Here is a 21127-nt window from a genome sequence, read left to right as displayed (position 1 = left end):
TTTTTAAATTGACTAAGGAGTCAAAACAAAAGTTGGAATTTAGATTGTATAAAGCAACTAGCTGTTAGCCATGGGCTTCACCCAGTTTGACTTTATAAGTATTAAATAAAACTATTGATTCGTTAAGTTTAGCTGAAATAAACAAAACAGAATACAGTAATGCAAACAAATAATCACACCTGATTTTAATAACGTGAAAAATTGAAAAAAATACAAACAAATTCAGCTGACGTATTTTTAACACTAGGTATATGGAAATTAGAAAGGAATTACGACCTTAAAGGGCAATTTATGAAATAATGGATAGTCTTGCGCAAGGTTTCTCGTTATGACGAACATTTTAAGTATACGGTTTATAAGGTTGTGGCTTTTAGTTTTCTCAAAAGTTCATGGGTAATTTAGGATTTTTATATGGATAATTAAATAAGTTAATTAAGAAACAATCATATCAAGCACTTAATAATGACCTAGCAAAAAAACTCACAGGCCCAGCTTGAATTTAAGGGAGTAAGGGACTGGTTACAGTGAAGCATTAATTGTATATACAATAATGGTGTTCAACATTGTATGTATAAATGTGTACTAGGAACTGTTTGTAAGACCACAGTTATTTTCTACTGGATGTCACACTTCACGAGGACCGAAATTACACTCCTTTCCTCAAATAACATCGGTCACGTTCAAGTAACTTTCCCCATCGTTCTTGGGGAAACTTGCTTAACTTGCAATACACTTAAACCTGGTGCGGGAAGTTGCCTAACTTGTTTAAAAACTCGTGTAGACTTAATTTCCTTGACCTCTTACATAGAAATCCGCAAACCACGAATGTCTATATTTTAATTGTTAGATTCTGTTGAATTGAAACAGCAAAAATTAAAATGTGCTGAATTAGTTTTCTAGTAGTTAAAATGATATGTATACTGTATAATCAGGTCGTAAGAGTAAATGTTCTTTAAATTGAACTAATGTAAACTATAATATCTGTAACGCTCAAGCTGCGAGCTTTATTTGAATCAATTTGATGTTAATACACTGTTAACATTTTACACAATGATACTTTAGGCAATCATCTTTCTTAAAAACTTCTTTTCTCAGCTCGTATACATCGCATTGAAAATCTATGCATACCGTTAGAAAGATATTTTCCTGTAGATGTAAAACATGTTTCTTTATAAATTGAAATAGGCTAAAAAAGGCACAAAAATAATTTAGAATAAAAAAATAGTAAAAAGCATGGTCCTTATGGGTTGCCATGCTGGTGACGAAATAACAATAAAGTATACACATCAAATCAAAACAAATGGAAGAAATTCCAATCACATGTTTAATTTACAGCGTGCGGTGAAATTAGAGTATTTAATAAACCTTGTAATTTACTTTAAATATACATAAGAAACATGTTTGTCAATTAATCTCTAGATTTATAGATTCACATTACCTCTCACACACACCTCTTTGTGTGGAACAACTAGTATTATTAATTGATCAAGAATTGTTATTTTTTATGTTAGTTATACTACTCTCGTTTTAACTAACCAACGATGCAAGTAAATGTAATGTGTGTAGCTTTTAACTGTGTGTAAGATCTTATATTTAGTTCAAAGTGTTTAGAACACTGAGTGCAAAACAAATCACCCACTGAGTGGTCCGAAACAATTTCTATTCCTGTTAAGATACATTTAGACTGAGATAGCAGAACATCTTAAAAATATCAGAATAGCAACGGATATGGTGTCTTAAGAGTCTATTTATATATTTTTCACCACACTATGATGTTTTAAGCTGTTTTACATACGTTAATTGGTGGCTGAAAGTTACGTTTTGCTGGCCATGCCAGCTGTCATCGTCATTTGGGGACCAAACAGGTTTTTACATCCGCAAAATCAGCTGCCCGCTTACTTTAAAGATTACAAAATCAGAATCCATAGCATTGAAATAGAATTGTTTTATTGATACCGCTGCCTAGCAACTATTTATTATTAATTTTGCTGATTCCTAAAATTATTTCTTTACATAACCTTAAAGTTGTAGTTGCATTGACTATCAGTGACTATTATTATTGTGGTGAATAGTAATAATAGGGTATAGTGTGGCGAAAAATAGTGTTTGTAATACGGACCGAAATGTTTAATGTTTAAATATTTTAAATATTAATATTTAATGTTCCAAACTTTAAACCACTCCTGAAATAATGTGGACATCCAATCCCAGGGCAAAGCTTAGTAAAACATACAAATAACCATTGTCAATGAATGCTCTGTGACAAATATATTTTGCAACAGTTCAGATCCTGGCGTCTGATTATTTTCAACGAAGTAAACAAAGTTAAATACTTCATGGGAGGTCGTCTCGTCCCCAGCGAATAGCTCTATGCTATCAATTTGTGGAGAGTACATGAAGGCCTAGCTATCTATGTAATTATACAATCTGCGACTAGTCAATATCTGTGTGACATTGTGAACAATGTTTGTGTGGCCAATCTTTGAATAAGTATAACATTTGTTAGATAATTAGTAGCAAATCTGTATAAATAGATCCCAGCGTGTAAATAGAATACGTAAAATGTGATTATTAACGTTAAACTACTTCACCGTAAAAAGAATATTCTAAATTTACCAGTTATGGATTGTTTGTAAAAATCTTTATACACGATCCTTTAAATCTGTAAAAATATATACAGGGGGAATAAAAAGTCAAGACCCCCCCTCTAATATTTTTCCAAGTAGATATACAGAGATATCCTTTTGGTGGTCGTGCAATCTTAGCAGAAAGTTTCATTTTATGATTTTGAAATTTTTGAGTGTCCCCCCCCAAAAGGGGAGATTTAGGGGGCAACTCAAATATTTTAAACGTAAACCCTTTCAAGTGACTACTCATTTTGAAGTTTTTACAAAAACTTAGAGGATAGTGAAAACGAGAGTTCGCTATCTCTTCTTTATCCAAAATGGTAGCCCGTCAAATGTTGTGGAAAATCAATGGTAAGATTGGTTCTTAATGGTAATATTGGCTACCATTTTGGATAGAGAAGAGATAGTGAACTCTGGTTTTCACTATTCTTTAAGTTTTGTAAACACTTCAAAACGAAGTGTCACTTGATGGGGGTTTACATTGAAAAATGTTTAGTTGCCCCCCAAATCCGACACTCAAAATATTAAACATCATAAAATGAAACTTCCTGCTAAGATTGCACGACCACCAAAAGGTTATCTCTGTATATTTACTTGAAAAAATATAAGAGGAGGGGGGGTCTTGACTTTTTATTCACCCTGTATAACGAAGTTCTAAAAAGTATTATAGTAAACGCAGTAGTAACAATTGCTTAGTCATAACCTTCATTCTGAGAAGGTGAATGTTTTACGCAGCCTAAGAAGTTGGCACAAGTATATTATGTTAATGCATAGTTTGCCCACATTTTCGTACTTGTGTTTTATATAATCAAGAAGCGTGTAAAAAACATAATTTCTTTGTCTCTGACATTAGTGATCAGTTATTTTTGAGCAGTAATTTTTCACTTTGGTAAACTCAATATTACCAACAACGAACTTTAAACAAGGAAATCGAACATTATATTCAACGAAAAATATTCTATCGGCAAATCCACATACAACACGCATATGAGCTGCTATTTTATTTAATGCGTACTCTTAAGCTGTAAGTTTGACGTCATAGTTAAAATAAATCATTAAAACGCCGATGACGATGAATAATCAATTATAATGTGGCTTATTCTAATTATTCACAACGTCTCATCTATTTAGTAATTCAAGAAACCTACCAAGTGGGTTTAAAAGGGTTTACTATTGTTGCACGTATTATTCAAAACCTTTAAACACGTTTTGCTGTCTTGTTAAATATGACCTTTGACTATTACTACTTCAGTATCCAATAGTCAACGATATAACAAATACCCATGACACTAATTGGATTTCAAATTATCAGCTGTAAATATGTATGTCTTCTCGATAAATATAAATATGTTATATGTAATAGGTTACTACATATACAAAACTATTCTATCAAGGGATACGCTTCCTGTTTAATAAGAGATCCAAACCTACCAGATTTTATGTGAATGCTGTAAAAACCTTACTCTGCAATAGGAGAAGGGTCAGACTTCAAATAAAATACTTTTAGGGATGTAGTTACAATAGTCCTACATATATGTATGTTTAAAAGTGTGAATGTGCAATACTATTATACACATTTATGTGAAAAAATTAAATACTTTACATGATTCCAACGTTTTGGTTTGAACTAGTGATGTGAATCATTAGTTACTTATAAAATATGCATGTAGAATCATCTATATACAATGGTAGAATCCAGCTTTATGTTTTCACCTTTCTCTAAATTAAGATATTGGGAAACAGTGATTTTTGACAGCTGTCATCGATAATAACTACTGTCTTTGACTATTAACGGAGTGATAAAAAATTGAATTGTCTAAAGTATTTCAGAGTAACGAATCTGTTAACATTTTTTGGTAATTGAATCTGTGTGCCCAATAGTGGAAGCTCAAGTATCTCAATTGGGTTAACTTTACTAAGACAATTCAAGCATGATCCCCCGTTATTCTATTTCACAGTAATTGAGTAAGGATTGTCAAACCGAGTGTTACTGTTTTGTCATTTATTAAAGTTTATTTGCATATCTTACCATTGGTTTTTAAATAATGAAACACACTTCTAACTATATGGATAAGCTTTAGCTAATTTCATTTATTCAATTAGGATATTTTCACCACTGAAATAGTACTCTACGTTTCAAACTAATTTTATTCTATTAAGTTATCTTACTATGGTAGTTTCTATGTACACTTTGGCTTCGTTGAACAGTTCGACTATTCGGCAGAAATCACCAACTGACAGAAGCACACTCTGACGGTTGCTTAGTTAAACTATAATCCATTTTATTCAAATAATTGACTTCAACTTTGACATAGACATGAGAGTCTATTGCATTACTCTGAAAAGCCATGATTTGATATAATAATCGGAAAGTTGTATTACCAATACATCAAAGTTAAGTAAGCTTTAGCTTTTTTTTCTCCTTTCAAGGCATGTAATTTAAGTTAAAATTGCCGGCTACTTATAAACAGAAACCACAGCTTATAAAATACGTAGTATTTACATTATTTTATTTTTCTAAATAAGAGGTTGGCGGTCTCTTTTTAACTTGCATTTTGCCGTCCACATAGCTTAGAGTATTAATGTACCCTTATTGATTTTGATTGTTTATTAGGTCTACTGTAATTTAAGGCATAGAGTCCATAAAAAGCCTGAGTCTGAGTTTGGTCAGAGCTATGTTTATAAATAACGGACAAGGCCACATTTAGAAAGCCCTAGATCACGCGAGAATTAATTCAACCCATATTTTTAATGTACAATTTTAATTAAACGACTATAGGTTGGGTAAGGGCAACATACGAAATAATAAGGCATTTTGGAGGAAGAGTTTGGTCAAAATATGCAGTCGGCAGTGGAATTAATTCCGAAACTTCGTGTATGGTGAGGCAACCTTCTTTGGAAGATGTGCTAAACAACCACTTCACCACTGTTAAATTATAAGTGGATAAGTGCAATACTGTCTCTATCACGAATACTAGAAGAATACTCGTATGGATCATAAACATAAACAAATGACGTTTTTGGCCCAATTGTAAACATTATTTAACATTGTTTAAATGGAACTCTCTAAACCATAATATGCTATTTAGTATAGGACTCTGGCCAAAAACGTTATTTGTTTATGTTTATGATCCATACCAGTATTCTTCTAGTATTCGTTGTCTCTATTATAAAATTAAAGCGTCGTACACTACTAACTTTAAAGCAGACAACAATTACGATTTTATAATATATAAAAAAACTTATGTGGTTCAATTTTCTTTAGATAGGGTATTTTGCTGTGAAATATTAATTGACAGTATCCATTATGAAAGAAAACTGTTTACTCATGCTTAGGTAATAATGGGTACTACTAAGGGCTTGTTTTAAACCCATACTCAAGTAATATAGTATCCATTAAATAGTACAAGGGAAAAGATTACATTAGTAGTGTTACGTTTTGGGGAGGATTTACTATGTTATTTGTGGTTAAAAGAATTTAATTATGCTGGTCTAACTCGACAGGCGGAACGTCTGCTTCAGTACAATGGTTATAGTATGTACGATTACTATTACCATAATTATGCCATAGTTATGACAAATTGTTCTGACCCTTTAGCGAATTTTATACATAGAGAAGAAGCTATTATTGTAAGTATCGTGGTAAGACCTGTACACGGGACCGATTTACTTTTTCATTTTGATGTCCCCAGAGGCCAAATACACCATCCGTTAGCTCGATAACTCGAGCAAAAATGATCCAATTTTGATGAAATTTGGTACTTTTTTAATCATGTATATCCTTTGCTTGTTTATGTATATTAATTTTGAACAAACTTGACAAATGTTTTTATTTTATACTAAGCAACTGATATTTTACTAAAAAACCCACTTTATAACCTTCCTTGTAGCAACAAATGTAGGTACTCGTTTACCCTAATGTTATTTTTAATATATTTAAGTGAATTCAATCAGGAAAATAGAAATTCTCTTGGTAAGTAGGTTAGCTGCGATGGGGGTATTTATATTTTTAGTGGTATACAGGTAAACAAAACTTAGTACAGCTAATATAAATACAACAGTACTGAAAAATATGTTGTTTACTTGTAAAATCATTTTTTACAATACCTCTTCCTAAATAACATATCGGCTTTCTTGTTAACTTAACATTTTTACATTTGACTGTTTTAAAACCAGACTTTTCAATTCAGTTCTTAGAATTGAAAAGATTCACATGACAGAATAAAAAAAAATGTTTTGAAGAAATTGCCTTTCTTTGTGAAATTTAAATTTGATTGCATACCCATAAAAATATCTGTTGTTAATACCAAAATATGTTTGTAACAGGCGAATCTCCAAAAGGTTTAACGTTCGTTTGACTCATTTGAAGAAGATGACGTCACAAGCTTCTACCCCGTCTGTATAGTAAAGACCTTGGAAAATCACAGCCCGATATGATGAGATTCTAAGGTGAATTAAATCAGACATGTACACTCATACCAAATACAATATTTGTGAACACGAGGGCACAGGAAAACCTGCCACGGCATTCCCGCCTTACGAAGAAAGACCAGAGACTTACTATGTCCCTGTATTGTTTGCCATCATATTCATCTTGGGAGTCGTTGGAAACGGAATCATAGTGATCACCTTTCTCCGTCATAAGAGTATGAGATCTAGCTCTAACACTTACATCTTCAGTCTAGCTTTAGCGGATTTACTTGTGATCATCACCTGTGTTCCTTTCACCTCTATACTGTACACTGTGAAGTATTGGCCATTCGGGACGTTCCTTTGTAAATTATCGATGACCACAAAAGATATATTCATTGGTGTATCTGTATTTACCTTGGCTGCTCTCTCCGCAAGAAGATATATCCCGATAAAACACCCTATCAGACAAAGAGTCTCAGAGGAAACATCGTCTCAGTCTACCAGAACAGTCTTAGCGATCTGGGGACTCGCTATATTTGTCTCTGTGCCTTCTGCGATCGGTGCCCACCTCAGAGTGATCGATTCAAATCCTTCAGCGGTTATCTGCTACCCATACCCGGCGGAGTACGGATTGGCTTACGCGAAGGGTGTAGTTCTTGCCAAGTTTCTCATCCATTACGTAGTACCATTCAGTACAATCGCAATCTTATACATCATGATCGCTCGCCAGTTAATAATCAGCACCAGGAATATTTCCCTATTCCCAGGTGGGCTACAGCCTCACCAAGCGAGGCTAATCAAGGAGAGGAGAAAAGCAGCGAAGAAAGTATTAGTCTATGTTTTAATTTTTGCTGTCTTTTTACTACCCCATCACGTTTTTCTACTTTGGTTTTACTGGTTTTCCGAAAACCCCATGAGAAACTACAACAAATTCTGGCACTATTTGAGGATAATTGGTTTCTGCCTCACTTTTGCTAACTCCTTTGTCAACCCTTTTATCTTGTACGATACAGGGACTTTCGGAAAGCACTTCAACCGATACCTCCGTTGTAGACAAGACCCAAGTAGTAGTCAAGAACGTTCGAGCACCCGGAGACTTACAAACTCAAGGACAACGAGTTCATCAACAAGAAGTTATTGAAGCTTCCGTCAAGGCACCATTGCCAAGGACAAAGTCATCTGACGTGTGCTCTGAAAAAGAGACTTTTTGAGAACAATGCTGTAAACTCTAATACTGTATATTTAGTAAATTATAAGATTTAAGATTCTCTGTGTTATTTTTAAGTAGGTTGTTAGTCAATTAGATTGATCAAGCAAGACCTAAACAGTCGGAGAACAGAAACCAAGGTGGATTAAGGATGTATATTGATAATTTAATTGGATATTGAAAGTTTAATCTTTTTGTACACATTGTATTTCAGTTTTGTTAGTCAAGATAAAAAGTGCTAATAGTTTAATTGCACTGGCGTTAAGCATGAAGCACTGTTTTAAATGTACTTCAATTGTTTGATTTGTGATAATCGACTATTAATGTTTAATTAATTATTACCGTAACTAACATGAGAACATTACATACTTTTTTAAGTCTTGCTTAAGTAGTTATGCTAGTAAGGCTACTGCATGGGATTGTTCATATTAAAGTGATATTTCGTGTACAGATTTCAGGGAATGTTTAGGAAGTATTTTGATAAAAGCTTTGATTATACAGAACTATTTCTCTTCAAGTGCCAAACATTAACGAGTGTTTGTCAGTCAGGATAAATAGTGAGCATTTTAATGTACCCAAAAAATAGTTCGTTTTTGGATTTTTAATAATTTTTATTTTGGAATGTTTAATGGTGTTTGGTTGTTTGTTGCGATTGGAGTGAGGTAATTTCACCCGCAGGTTTTCTTTTAGTTGAAAGAGAACCAGCGCTTGGTTAGACAAAGATAAGAATTGTAAACATAAACTCGTTCGAAGTGTAGCACAAAATTGTCCAATTAGTATTTTTTCTTACAAAAAAGCAAACAAATTTTATTCAATTCATGCAATAGTCAGAAAGTCAGAAATAATACGGGAAAACATGATATAGCTAATTTACCTATGAGGACTATTGCTTTAACTATTGCTAATTTAACTATACTTGTCTGTTTTATTACTATTTTGCTTGAAATTCTGTAAAAACTAAGACAATTAAAAACAAAAACAAAAAATTAACTTCAGACAATGAAAAATATTAAAAAATATTGGTTTGTTTTAACAAGATTTTTTAAAGGCAATTCCATTTTGCCTACAAGTTTCAATGTAGGGAATGTAAGTATGCATTTTTGTTTAAAAATAACAAACCTGTACATAAGTTTGGACAAAACTACAAGTTTACTGTATAAATCATTAGAATACTAGAGAACCCTTATACTCTACAACATTTGGTAGCATTTTGTCATAATACTTTTCGGCTTTAAGATTTGGTAATGCCAAAGAATCTGTTATGCACATTTTTACCGTCTTTGTAATATGTTGGTTTATAATGTTTTGTATTTTGAAAATTAAAACCCTTTGTTTAAAGTAGTAGATATTTTAGTTTTAAGAACTGTTTGTTGTGTCCAATTACAAAGTTCCAATTACAAATATTGTATTATTTTGATTTCCTTTAATTCCCTGATGTAGGTACATTATGTAGATCGTAGTCTTCAATGATAAAATTAGTATAATAGTTGTTTATGTTAAAATAGTTACTTTAACTATTTATCCGTCAAACTATGCTTGTTAAGTGACGAAACTCTAAATTTTCAGACTTCTAAAAGTTAATCTTTCATTGTACATTTAAGACTTCTAAAAGTTAATTTTTCATTGTACATTTAAGACTTCTAAAAGTTAATCTTTCATTGTACATTTAAGACTTCTAAAAGTTTATATTTCATTGTACATTTCTAACTACTGTATCCCAATTTTATTTTTAACTAAAATTGGAAATCAAAGAATATATTAGAGGTTTTTATACTATACGAAACAGCAGCAAAAGTTGATATTAAATTCAGAACAAAATTTTTGAAGTCGAATTCTACTTCTGAAGTCAAAATTTGTGAAAAAACATTTCTCAAGTTTTAAATTACATTTGGCGTTTATGAAAATAAAGTTTTAAATGGTTTTATATTTTACAAATATGGCAATGCAAATTGTTCGTGACGACATTTCTCAAAGAAGAGCCGTGCGATGGATAAAAAAGTACGATATTCTTGGCCATAAGTCTCACCCGGGGAGAGAATGATTGTATGATGAAATTACCTAAACCAGGTTAAGCTTGACAGTTATTTTAGTCAAAGCTGGGATAACTTGTTGCATTTTCTTTCAAAACAGTTCAACAAGTCAATAAAAACAAGTTGGGTTATTAATAGTTGGATAAACACATTCATTACCTCATTATACACGTAAATTGCTTTGGTCGTTGTTCAATAAATAAGTTCATCCAACCTAAAAGTCGCAATTATTATCTTAATAGCTTAAATAATGAGTTTGTTATTGTGCGTTCGAAATAGTCCTTTTCGTATTTATGGATTTGCCATATAAATGTCGGTTTCTATTGAAAGATATGAGTGTTATTATTAAATTTGTTCCAAATCACGTTTTTGTAAAAAAAAATAAAAAATAAAAAAACAATCAGTAATATTAATACATACCTACGAAGAATTAATACACACTTATAACAAAATTTGAAAATATAATTTAAGTGTATATCAGTAATAAACAAACAAAGTTTCATAAATAATAGTTTGTTTGGAAATACAAGGTTTATTATACTTAAAATTGAAATGTTCATACATCTTTCATACGTATCTAAAGACACCTGAACATTTCGCTATTTAATTTGTCACGTTTAAATGTTTAGTAATTCTCACCAATCAGATCAAGTTTGAAAATAAAACTAAAATAAATAAATAACAATAGCAGGTCTTCTAAAAAAAAAACAATTATTCAAATTCCTTAAACCCTCTTATTGAACGTATCCAAAAGATAAGATGGAAAAAAACGGTTTATTTCTGTCCGCAAAGCTAATCTATTGGAACTAATGTATTTTTAAGACTGAAGTGTTACACGATGACATCTCACCGAAACTTGTAACACAAATGTTACTTTTTGAAACTGCCTGACAGTTATTTAAAAATAACTCATTCAGTCAAAACCATTAATCAAATCATTACCTACCGAGTAATATAACCACTCAACTACTCGGCTAGCTCTAAGTGTTATCTAGTGGTTCAATTGAATCCTGAATCTATTTGACCTGTTCATTTACCTTTAATGGATAACTATTATAGGTACATACCTATACGTCAGCAGTTCAACATAGTCAAATTCACGTTGTTTCACCTATTCAGGCATTGTAAAGTGATCTTTCCAAGAATGTTTAACCCAATTATAGACTCGGCAATTACATTAAAATAATCATATTGAATTCGACTTACTTTGTTGAACTGTTGACTTAAAGGTATGTACCTAATAATAATATCAGAGGATACAAGATGAGTTTTAATTTACTTTAATGATTACATACAACACCATGTAGAATCAAGTGATCAAAGTCTCCAGACACAACAGCATGGAAGCCTTGTAGTTGCCCCGTCAGCTCCATCGCGCCAAAGAAACATGAACATAGGACACATCTTGACATGTCATCTAATACCCATGGCGACTTTGATAACCATAGCTTTATACATTACATGAGCAACTACATGCTTTTTCAAGCATTAAAGTATTCAACAGTCTGTCGACCTTATAATGGTCTGATTTAGTGACACAAGCCACATTAAAAATGTCTTTCAACAGTAATATGTATTTAGGCGGTAATAATGTCCAAGAGGTAATACCACATCGATCAAAAAAAGCTCAAATGAAGACTGATAGGATAAGTAGGGTGTTTTTGTTTCAATACTACAGGTCTAAGAAAATACCGACATCGACATAAGGTGTTTGATTTGTTTTAAATTCAATTTTATAGTTATGTTTTATTATGTTTTACTACCAGAGGATGAGCAAACGTTAGACATCTGAGTTTTTGTAAATAGCTATTGAGTTACTAAATAATCAAGAAATTTTGAGACCTAAAACGAATTAAAATACATTTTTTTTTAAATGACTGAACAATGTAAATAATTTTGAAAAACATTGCTGAACAATAAGAATGGCAGATCCATAATGGTGTTTTTATCCGTGTTTTTAAAACATTTAATTTGAAATCTCACACACAATGTATGCAAAATAACTTGAAAATATGAATATGGTAATAAAGATATGGCACGTAATAATGCTGTTAATTCTTATACAAATGGAAAATACCACTGACTAACAGGTGATCACTATACAGTATCATAAATAAAAGGAGTAGACACTCCTTCCAGGTATTTCGAAACACATGGATTCATTTCTCTACAGTTCCATTAAAAACTTCTAATGATGTGCTACAACTTCACTGGAATAACTTACCCGAAATGTCTGCTATGGATGGCAGGTAAAAAAACTGAAATATAGAATCGGTAGCCCAAGGAGTATTAAAAAGAATAGACATCAAACATCAACAATAATATAAAATCGGGAGCATGTATTAACCATGGTCCCGTGGTTAGAAGCGCTTTTACGCTGTAGATAGCTATAATCTTAGAAAACAAAAAGAGATTAAAGACGCATAATTTTACATGTATTAAAGAACATCTTATACTGAAAGCCATTCGAAAAATAATGATTTTCATAAATGTCCTATGAAAATAAAAGTGCATAAAAGCAGCATAGTCAGCTTTACTTATAGTTTTTATCAACTTAGTAAACACAAATTAACGATATTCTAAATTGTCTCAAACATGTCAAGTATTTCACTTGGAAAATTTGAAAGTAGACATCCTTTACGTCTTGAAACTTTTTTTTGTTCTCATTTATAGTTAGATACTTACTGTTAATGAAAGATAGTAACAACTGATACAACAAAGAAGATAAAATTCAAGAAATGGTTTAATGAACATGATTTACCTGATAAAATGTAAACAAAATGTAAGTAGAGTATTTACAATATAATAAAACATATGATTTATGTACAAGAGGCAGGCAGCAATAGTGTTCAGAGAACTTCCAACACTTACAAAATGACCAAGTTGATAAATAATCGATTTTATGATTGAATTCAAAACCAACATAGTTACTGAAATATTGTAGGCCGAATGTAATTTTTGTAAATGTTATTACTCGTACGACTCACTAAAATCCACAAGCATTGCCAAAAGAGTACGATAAGGCGTGGTGTTTTCCTGTCATATTACTAAAAAGAATATTTCAATTTCTTGCGTTGTGAAACACAATATTTTTTGGTAGACAGATTAAGACATCAATATTATACTATGTATACGTTTATTAAATTAATTTAAACTCAATACCGCGCAGGCATACTCAATTATAATACAATACGAGAGATAGGTTAAACAATAGCTGTATATGACAGCTGTGATATTCCAAGTGGTCAACCGTTCCCAATACACAATCATCGTGTGTTGCTAAGTTGGTTTTGTTGCATGAATTGGACTTCAAGTTCTAAATAGTTTTTAATTGTTTGAAACCCATAAATTTAAAATTATTTAAGAAACAGAATCCTTAATAGCTTCGTTTAAATAATACAAATATTTGATTCTACTATTGTAAAAAAATATTATTTCCCAATCCATAGTTAATAGGATCATCAGGCAATTCTCTTTTCCTCTTAATTTAACATCAACTCAATAATGAACTATGATCGTTATTTTGAGGTTATTATGGATATACAAAAATCATGATTATAAAAAAAGGTTTGTATCAGACGTAAGAATTCGCAATTAGATATTAATTGTCCTCACTTAAGTGTACCTACATTATAAAAAGTTTAGTAGGCCTTCACGAATCCATCCAAAGCTCAAAATAATAAATTGAACTGCATATTAGCATTGACTATTGGATAGTCAAAGATATAGGTCAAAGTATGAGAACAATTACAAAGAAAAACAACAGTTAGTTTGAACAGTGGTACAATTGCATTTTAGATACTACAGTAGACATTTTGTCAGTATGGATCCACTGTAGTTTTATCATTTAATTATAATTTTAATCATCATTTAATTATCATTTTAATTACCATTTAATTATATCATTTAAGTAGAACGTAGTTCATGCGCTGCGGTAAATATTATTATTTCTCTCTTATAATACTTTCTTATTGACTCTATCAATGATTTGATGATTGATGGGTCATACATGATGATATAGATTACAATTAAAATTAGTTGTGATTTCAGTTATGCTTGGTAAAAAGTTGGTTTACGCAACATAAGTCATTTGATTAAAATCAGCGCATTCACGTATATTTTCATAATCAAACTGGCGAAAACTTTAGCATGGAATGGAATCTCTTATGCCATATTTTAGGGTACAGTAAAAAGGGTTTGTAATAATCCCACGAATTTAAAGAAATTAGCTCCAAACAAGAAACTACATTCAATTTATCAATGATAATAACCCTAGACATACTATTTTATTACTTACAATCCAAGTTGACTATTACAATTACAAATAACGCTATTATATAGTATGTGCTCTGATATAATAAAAATCGTAATAAATGTCTCAGAAGAAAACCTTGCAAGATAGATTGATAGATGCAACATCGTTGTTGACGATACCGGTTTCTTCTACAGCGTTAGCCAACGTTTATTCAAGGAAACCAAATATTTACAGGTCTTTATAATGTCAAAGACAGACCGGCAGCGCATTGTTATCTCAAGTAATGGATCAACATTTGTGTTGTAGTCAGAAAAGGTCGATTAGTCTCAAGAGTCCTTGGAGCGCATACATTCTATGTCATAAAACAATTAAAGAAATACAAAGCAAATTTTAAATCTCACAGTATACTAGATATTTAAATTACAATCACTTTGGTATTTGAAAAGATATTTTGAGTAATAAATAACTCTTTAGCGGCTGTTTAAAAATAACGAAATTAACATTGCCCTTATGGCGGGAAAATCCAAGATGGCCGTTGGCTTTCATTAACTCCCTTGGAAATCAATTCAAAACAACAGACAATTAATGTTTTATTTAAATTATAATCACATTGGTGTTTAAAAAAATATTTTTGGATCATAATTAACTCTTCAACAGCTGTTTGAAACTATCCAAGATGGCCGCTAGCCTCCAAGGACTCTTAAAGATCTTAACCCTCTCTCTGGATAGTGTATGATTGAAATATTGAAATAATGGATTTTAAACTTTAAAAGTTAGAAAAATATTTTTCAAAAACTTTGGTTACGTGTTCTATTGTATAATTAAATTTCAACTAAAATCGTATACAACTCAAAATTACTGAAAATAATTCGCTTGAAATTTATTTTTGGTGGTCGAAGGTGTCAATTGACAACCTTGTTGAGTTTCACGACATTTTGGCAACGTTTACGGGTAGAAAGGGAAAAGCGTAGATGACTAAGGACCTGAAATGGTATACTGTAAATATTGCTAAAAAATAGAAAATGTATTTATAATCTAAAACTAACAGTTTAAATAACACTTTTCTTTTGTTGCAGGTGGCCTTTACGAGGTTTCAATGACTTGCAAGAATACCCTTCGATTGTCCAAGATGAAGAAAACTCGATTTGAAACATAAATTGCAGCGAAGAAATTTAAACCAGTGATAGTACGTAACCATCTTCAAAGCCAAAAACCACAGCTAATACAAAAAAAGATGCAGTAGCAGTTCTAAACCAACGTAAAACTAAAGTGGGATAACACAATGTTAAACATCAGTGCGGAAGAAGAAGCTTTCTTCAACGCTACATCCACTGGGATCGTCAACAATTCAGCCTTGGATATACCACCGTACGAGGAGAGACCGGAGACCTACTACGTTCCCGTCTTGTTTGCAATCATCTTCCTAGTCGGTGTTGTGGGAAACGGAACAGTGGTAATAATATTCATCCGACACAAGAAAATGAGAAGCGTTCCAAACACTTACATCTTCAGTCTAGCTATAGGAGATCTTCTAGTGATCATCAGCTGCGTTCCTTTCACCTCAATTATCTACACAGTTCCCAGCTGGCCATTCGGAGAGATTGTATGCAAGTTATCGGAGACCTCGAAAGACATATCAATTGGAGTTTCTGTCTTCACATTGACAGCTCTCTCGGCGGAGAGGTTTTTCGCGATTGTCGACCCGATTCGTAAACAGCTCTCCTATCTGGGTGTGAGAGGAGCTACCAGAGTAGCTTTAGCTATTTGGGGTCTCGCCATCTTCTTTTCACTACCTGCTGCGTTTGGAGCTTACGTCCGAGAAGTGAGGGAGAACGATACTTCGATCGTTATTTGCTATCCTTTTCCCGAAGAGTACGGGATAGGTTACGCAAAGGGAGTCATCCTAGCGAGGTTCCTCATCCATTACACCGTACCACTCAGTATTATCGCATTCTTCTACATAATGATAGCTCGCCACTTGATAATCAGCACCAAGAATATTCCAGGTGGGCTGCAGCCACACCAAGCAAGACAAATCAAGGGGAGAAAAAAAGTAGCCAAGACTGTATTAGCTTTCGTTATCATCTTCGCAGTGTGTTTCTTCCCTAACCACGTATTCTTCCTCTGGTTCTACTGGTTCTCAAAAAACCCCGAGCAGAACTACAACGCGTTCTGGCACCACTTGAGAATAGTAGGGTTCTGTCTGACGTTCGTCAACTCTTGTATCAACCCTATAGCTCTGTACTGCGTGACAGGCACGTTTAGGAAACACTTCGACCGCTACCTATTCTGCTGCTGGAAGCATTCCGCGGTCCATCGTGGACGCTCCAGCCAACGTAGACACACCGGGACTAGGAAGTGGGACTCCACCACCCTCCACCTGCACCACAGCACGGTACGACGTCCAGGCCACACCGCAGAGTGTACTGTCACCACCTTCATGAACGGCGGAGTCACAGACAACATGTGACGCCATGACAGGCGCCGCTGGACACATTCGCCACAGGAAGAGTCACAGGAGGCGCTCGATGAATCGTACTCTACCTTCGCCATGTTGAACTTCCCTTAGGTTTCTGACGAAGATCTTCCACCTTTGTAATGTTCCACCTCAACCTTCACATGAAAACCCTTATGACTTATTTATTACTCCAATTGACACTAAGTTCACTGTGAAAGTTCAAAGGAAGGGAGATAGAGTTGGTACGGACTGGTGAAAACCATGTAGCATTGAGGACCCCACTTCCTGGTCAGCTGAAGAAAGAAAAGTATTGCTATATACGAGGGAGATTCAGACATGTTTTTTTGGCAGCTAACACCTTTTCGTTTTTTTACTATCTCCACCTTAAATCATTTTTGAAACAATCAAAACGTAGATGGTCTCTGCTACCCTTTTGATATTGTACCTATGTTATTCAATTATAGAGCTTGTAATTAATTATTTTCGCTATGGAAAAATATCTTAGGTAGTAACAAAGCTACTCATAATAAACTTATCCCACGTTCACACTTTGGTAAACATAAGCTCAGAATTGCCCTCATCTTATAATATTAATACTGACGTGTTTAATCGTAATATACAATTAATTTTAACACCAAGTTGAGTTAGAACAATTTAACTGGATGTTACATTTATTATACAGCCGAGGCCATCTAGATTTTAAATTACTTTTTAAATAATACCCCAAATATGTGTGGTTGTATTGTCAAATGTTTCTGGATTGTTAATATGTTCATCCCTCAACGTTGGGTGGTAAATTATAACTCATTTATTACTTGTACCCAATATTTATTGTAAAAGATCCTGGTAAAATTGGCTTTAGATTATCCTATGGTTTAATTATGTGTCTTCCCTTAGTTGACTATGCTATTTCAGATGATGACAAATAAAATATGTCACTCATTACCACAAGCTACTATTCGGATAAGTGAAACATGTTTGAGTTCGTCTCTATTACGTAATTGGCAACGGCACAAACTGTCGGTATCTCAACTCAACTCTGTAAATTAATATTTTAAGACTGGCCACATACAACTTTCACATCGCAATGTGATGCATACTTCTAACCATAGTCTAAGTTTTAACATCTTCTATATTCTATATAATTTAAAAATAAACTTAATGGCAGCTGTATTAAGGTTGCACAACAGTTAAGGAAACTGTACTAAATGTATTGAATACGTTCTAAAATATAAAATACCCCCGCCGCAGCAAACCTGCAGACTAAGCAAATTTCCATTTGACTGATTTGATTTACACTGAAATGTCTACTTAAAAATATAACATTTAATCCCGATTTAAAAAGAATTAGTTTAGCAAGTACTTAGGTTTGCTGCATCTGGGGATGTAGTAACACTTCGGCCCAGTAACATTTCGGCCAAACTCAAATTTCTTAGAAAAACAGTATCACTTCGTCCCACTCGCTTTTACAGATGATTAAATAAGCTAATGGAGTAACATTTCGGCCCGACGAAAAATTGACAAGGGTTGAGGAACGCAGTTCAGGTAGTAAGAGGTACATGACCTGTATACTTTGCAACCACCCTCTGGTGGAATGTCGCCCAACCGTCACCCCTTGCATCCTCTGACCTCACATGACGGAGAATCGGTGGAATCTTACCTAACCTAACCTAACCTAACCTAACCTAAAACCTGCTGAAGTAGTGCTATTACATGTCCGTAATAGCTCAAATAAAAGTAGGCCTACCGTGTTTTATGTTTTATTCGTAATGTATCTAAGTGTAATATCGTTCGTGTACGTGTTTCAAAACTTCAAGACGCACCCAATGGGGAAGAACAAGGACTTATATTAGGACTGATGATGGCAGTTTATTCTGCCGAAATGCATCTCCTGTAATAGGACACAGCACAAGGATCGACTGGCGGACACAGGTAATTTAACCTTTTATTGTATAACCTAACCTAACCTGTCAAATATTTTGTTGGGACGAAGTGTTACTAGTGGGCAGGTAGAGAGTTGGACCGTAGGCCACATTTGAGGGTTTCGGGCCGAAATGTTACTGGGCCGAAGTGTTACTTGGGCCGAAGTGTTACGACACGCATCTGGGAGGGTAAAACTGTTTTTTTTTTTTGTAAAATGTTAATAGTTCGTAAGAAATAAAAACATTTTCCAAATTTGATCAAAATATGTTCATAAACAAGCAAACTACAACAGTTTACTTATTCTCCATAAGAATAACATGGAAATTTTAAATTTACAATTTTTTGGAATTTTCTCCGTAACCATTAGGCGCATAACAACGCTTCAATATACTAAATTATTTGTTTTTTTAAGATCTACAAAATGGTTTGGAAAGAAATTGCTAAATTTTATGTTTTTTGGGTCAAAAATGGGAAAACCCTATTTTTACCCCATAAAACCCCCCGTAAACCCCCGTTCCCATGGTCCGATCATGCTGGATCGCGAACTCGTTCGAATAAATGTAGGTTTACACGTTTGTACCAAATTTCATCAAAATCGGACCATTTTTGCTCGAGTTATCGTGCTAACGGACACATATATATATATATAAATAAATATATATATATATATATATATGAATTTGAACGGATGGTGTTTTTGGCCTCTAGGGACCTCAAAACGAAAAAAAAAATCGGTCCCACGTCCAGGTCTTACCATGAGTACTACGGTAATAGCTTATTCCCTATATGGGAAATTTGCTAAAATTAACGAATCGTGTTACTTTCTTTGTAAACTGTTCATTTAGATTTTCGTTTATTTTATTCATTACTGAATTTCCTTATTATTTGCTGATTAATTTATAGAAAGATAATTATTCATTATTTACTTTAGTTATTAATATCCAATCAGTATTATACACCATTCAAATTCCAATACAGTATATTTATTCGTAGTATTACATTGATTGGTTTAGCCTCGCCAAGCTTACAAAGCTTGTCAGTGATGTCAAATTGATTGAAAAAGTATCAAACTAATTTTTCAGTATTATTCTTTTCTTTTCGTCTAAGATAGGTTTTTAAAAGAAGTGGAAGATGATGATGATGGTATAAGATAAGAATCCTTAAGTTGAAAATATTTGAAAACTATATCTAAGTTGTTGGATTTGTTTATGGTGTTAAGTATTTTTAACGACTGTTTGGATGCTATTGTAGATAAAACGATATAAGTATTTTATTATTTAGATTGTTTTCTGAAAAAAAGTAAAAAAGTTTGTTCTGTATAATTTTTTTTATTTTCTGGATTAGTATGTACATCTTGAATTTTGTTTGGTAAGGTTTTCCTTAATTATATTTAGTGCAATATTTTTTAGTTAAAATGAGTATGAAATCATATAAATTTAATTTATGCAATGCTGTTTCCTAGATATTATCTATTATGAACAAGTGTTTTACTCAAATCATACGTGTTAGTTGTTTCTTTAATTATTTGTTAATATGAACGTTGAAATGTTTAATTTTAAGATAAACAATGCTCAAACTTAAAGGAGTGAATGTACTTTCGTTTACCTCTACATATACGTATATAAATGTGACCAAATGATGAGTAAGCCTTGAATGAATGTAGAATGTAAATATTTCAAACTCCCTCCTTCGTTGATTACAATATTTGTAATGTAATTAATGTTTTTTTATTGTGATAACTAATTTGTATCTGTTGTATACGCTTATTTTGTAAGGAAGTATTATTAGTTTTCGAAATAATAAATGCATTAATCCTGCTGATATTGATGTATATTTTATGATCAATAAAACTATTTTTTTATTACAGTTGCTTTTGTTTTGGATTACCTGAAATCAGTCAAACCGATTTGGAGTTTAGAGATAATCTGTCATCTTGTTAGTTATTTTTCAAAATAGATTTAACTTTGGAGATTCATCGGTGTAGTATCGAGGCATGTTTTTCAAGTAAGTACTGTTTTTAAATTTCTCCGTTCCAGCACTGCGATTGGCATTTTCGACATTTGCGCTGTGTATTGGCATCTAATGGTAAGACCTAGCAGGAAATTCGAGAAAAATCGGCCGTGTTTACATCCGCTTTCGAGCATTCAAAATGGTGCCGCCAATTGAGACTGCCGCCGACTGTGAAGTGCACGCTGTAATCAGATTTTTAAGTGC

At 32.9% G+C, this 21127-nt stretch overlaps 2 protein-coding genes across 2 annotated transcripts in view; both read left to right on the top strand.

The window, feature by feature from the left end:
• LOC128990815 (neuropeptide CCHamide-1 receptor-like) overlaps nt 1-9618 on the top strand; it is a 38303-nt gene extending 28685 nt beyond the window's left edge. Inside the window, exon 2 of the mRNA XM_054413405.1 lies at nt 6954-9618. Coding sequence (XP_054269380.1) covers nt 7093-8181 — 1089 coding nt within the window. The 5' untranslated portion in view covers nt 6954-7092 and the 3' untranslated portion in view covers nt 8182-9618. The remainder of the gene's footprint in view (nt 1-6953) is intronic.
• The window catches only part of LOC128990814 (neuropeptide CCHamide-1 receptor-like), a 42259-nt gene extending 23194 nt beyond the window's left edge, over nt 1-19065 (top strand). Inside the window, exon 2 of the mRNA XM_054413404.1 lies at nt 15609-19065. Within this exon, the coding sequence (XP_054269379.1) occupies nt 15815-17002 (1188 nt within the window). The 5' untranslated portion in view covers nt 15609-15814 and the 3' untranslated portion in view covers nt 17003-19065. The remainder of the gene's footprint in view (nt 1-15608) is intronic.
• The last annotated feature ends 2062 nt before the right edge of the window (nt 19066-21127 follow it).

The sequence above is a fragment of the Macrosteles quadrilineatus genome, unplaced genomic scaffold (genome assembly GCF_028750875.1).
Source record: "Macrosteles quadrilineatus isolate MER2022 unplaced genomic scaffold, UCM_ALF_1.0 Scaffold_3__2_contigs__length_128488019, whole genome shotgun sequence".
Taxonomy (NCBI): domain Eukaryota; kingdom Metazoa; phylum Arthropoda; class Insecta; order Hemiptera; family Cicadellidae; genus Macrosteles; species Macrosteles quadrilineatus.
Note: the sequence above shows the minus strand (reverse complement) of the source record. Positions and strands in the feature narration are given on the sequence as shown.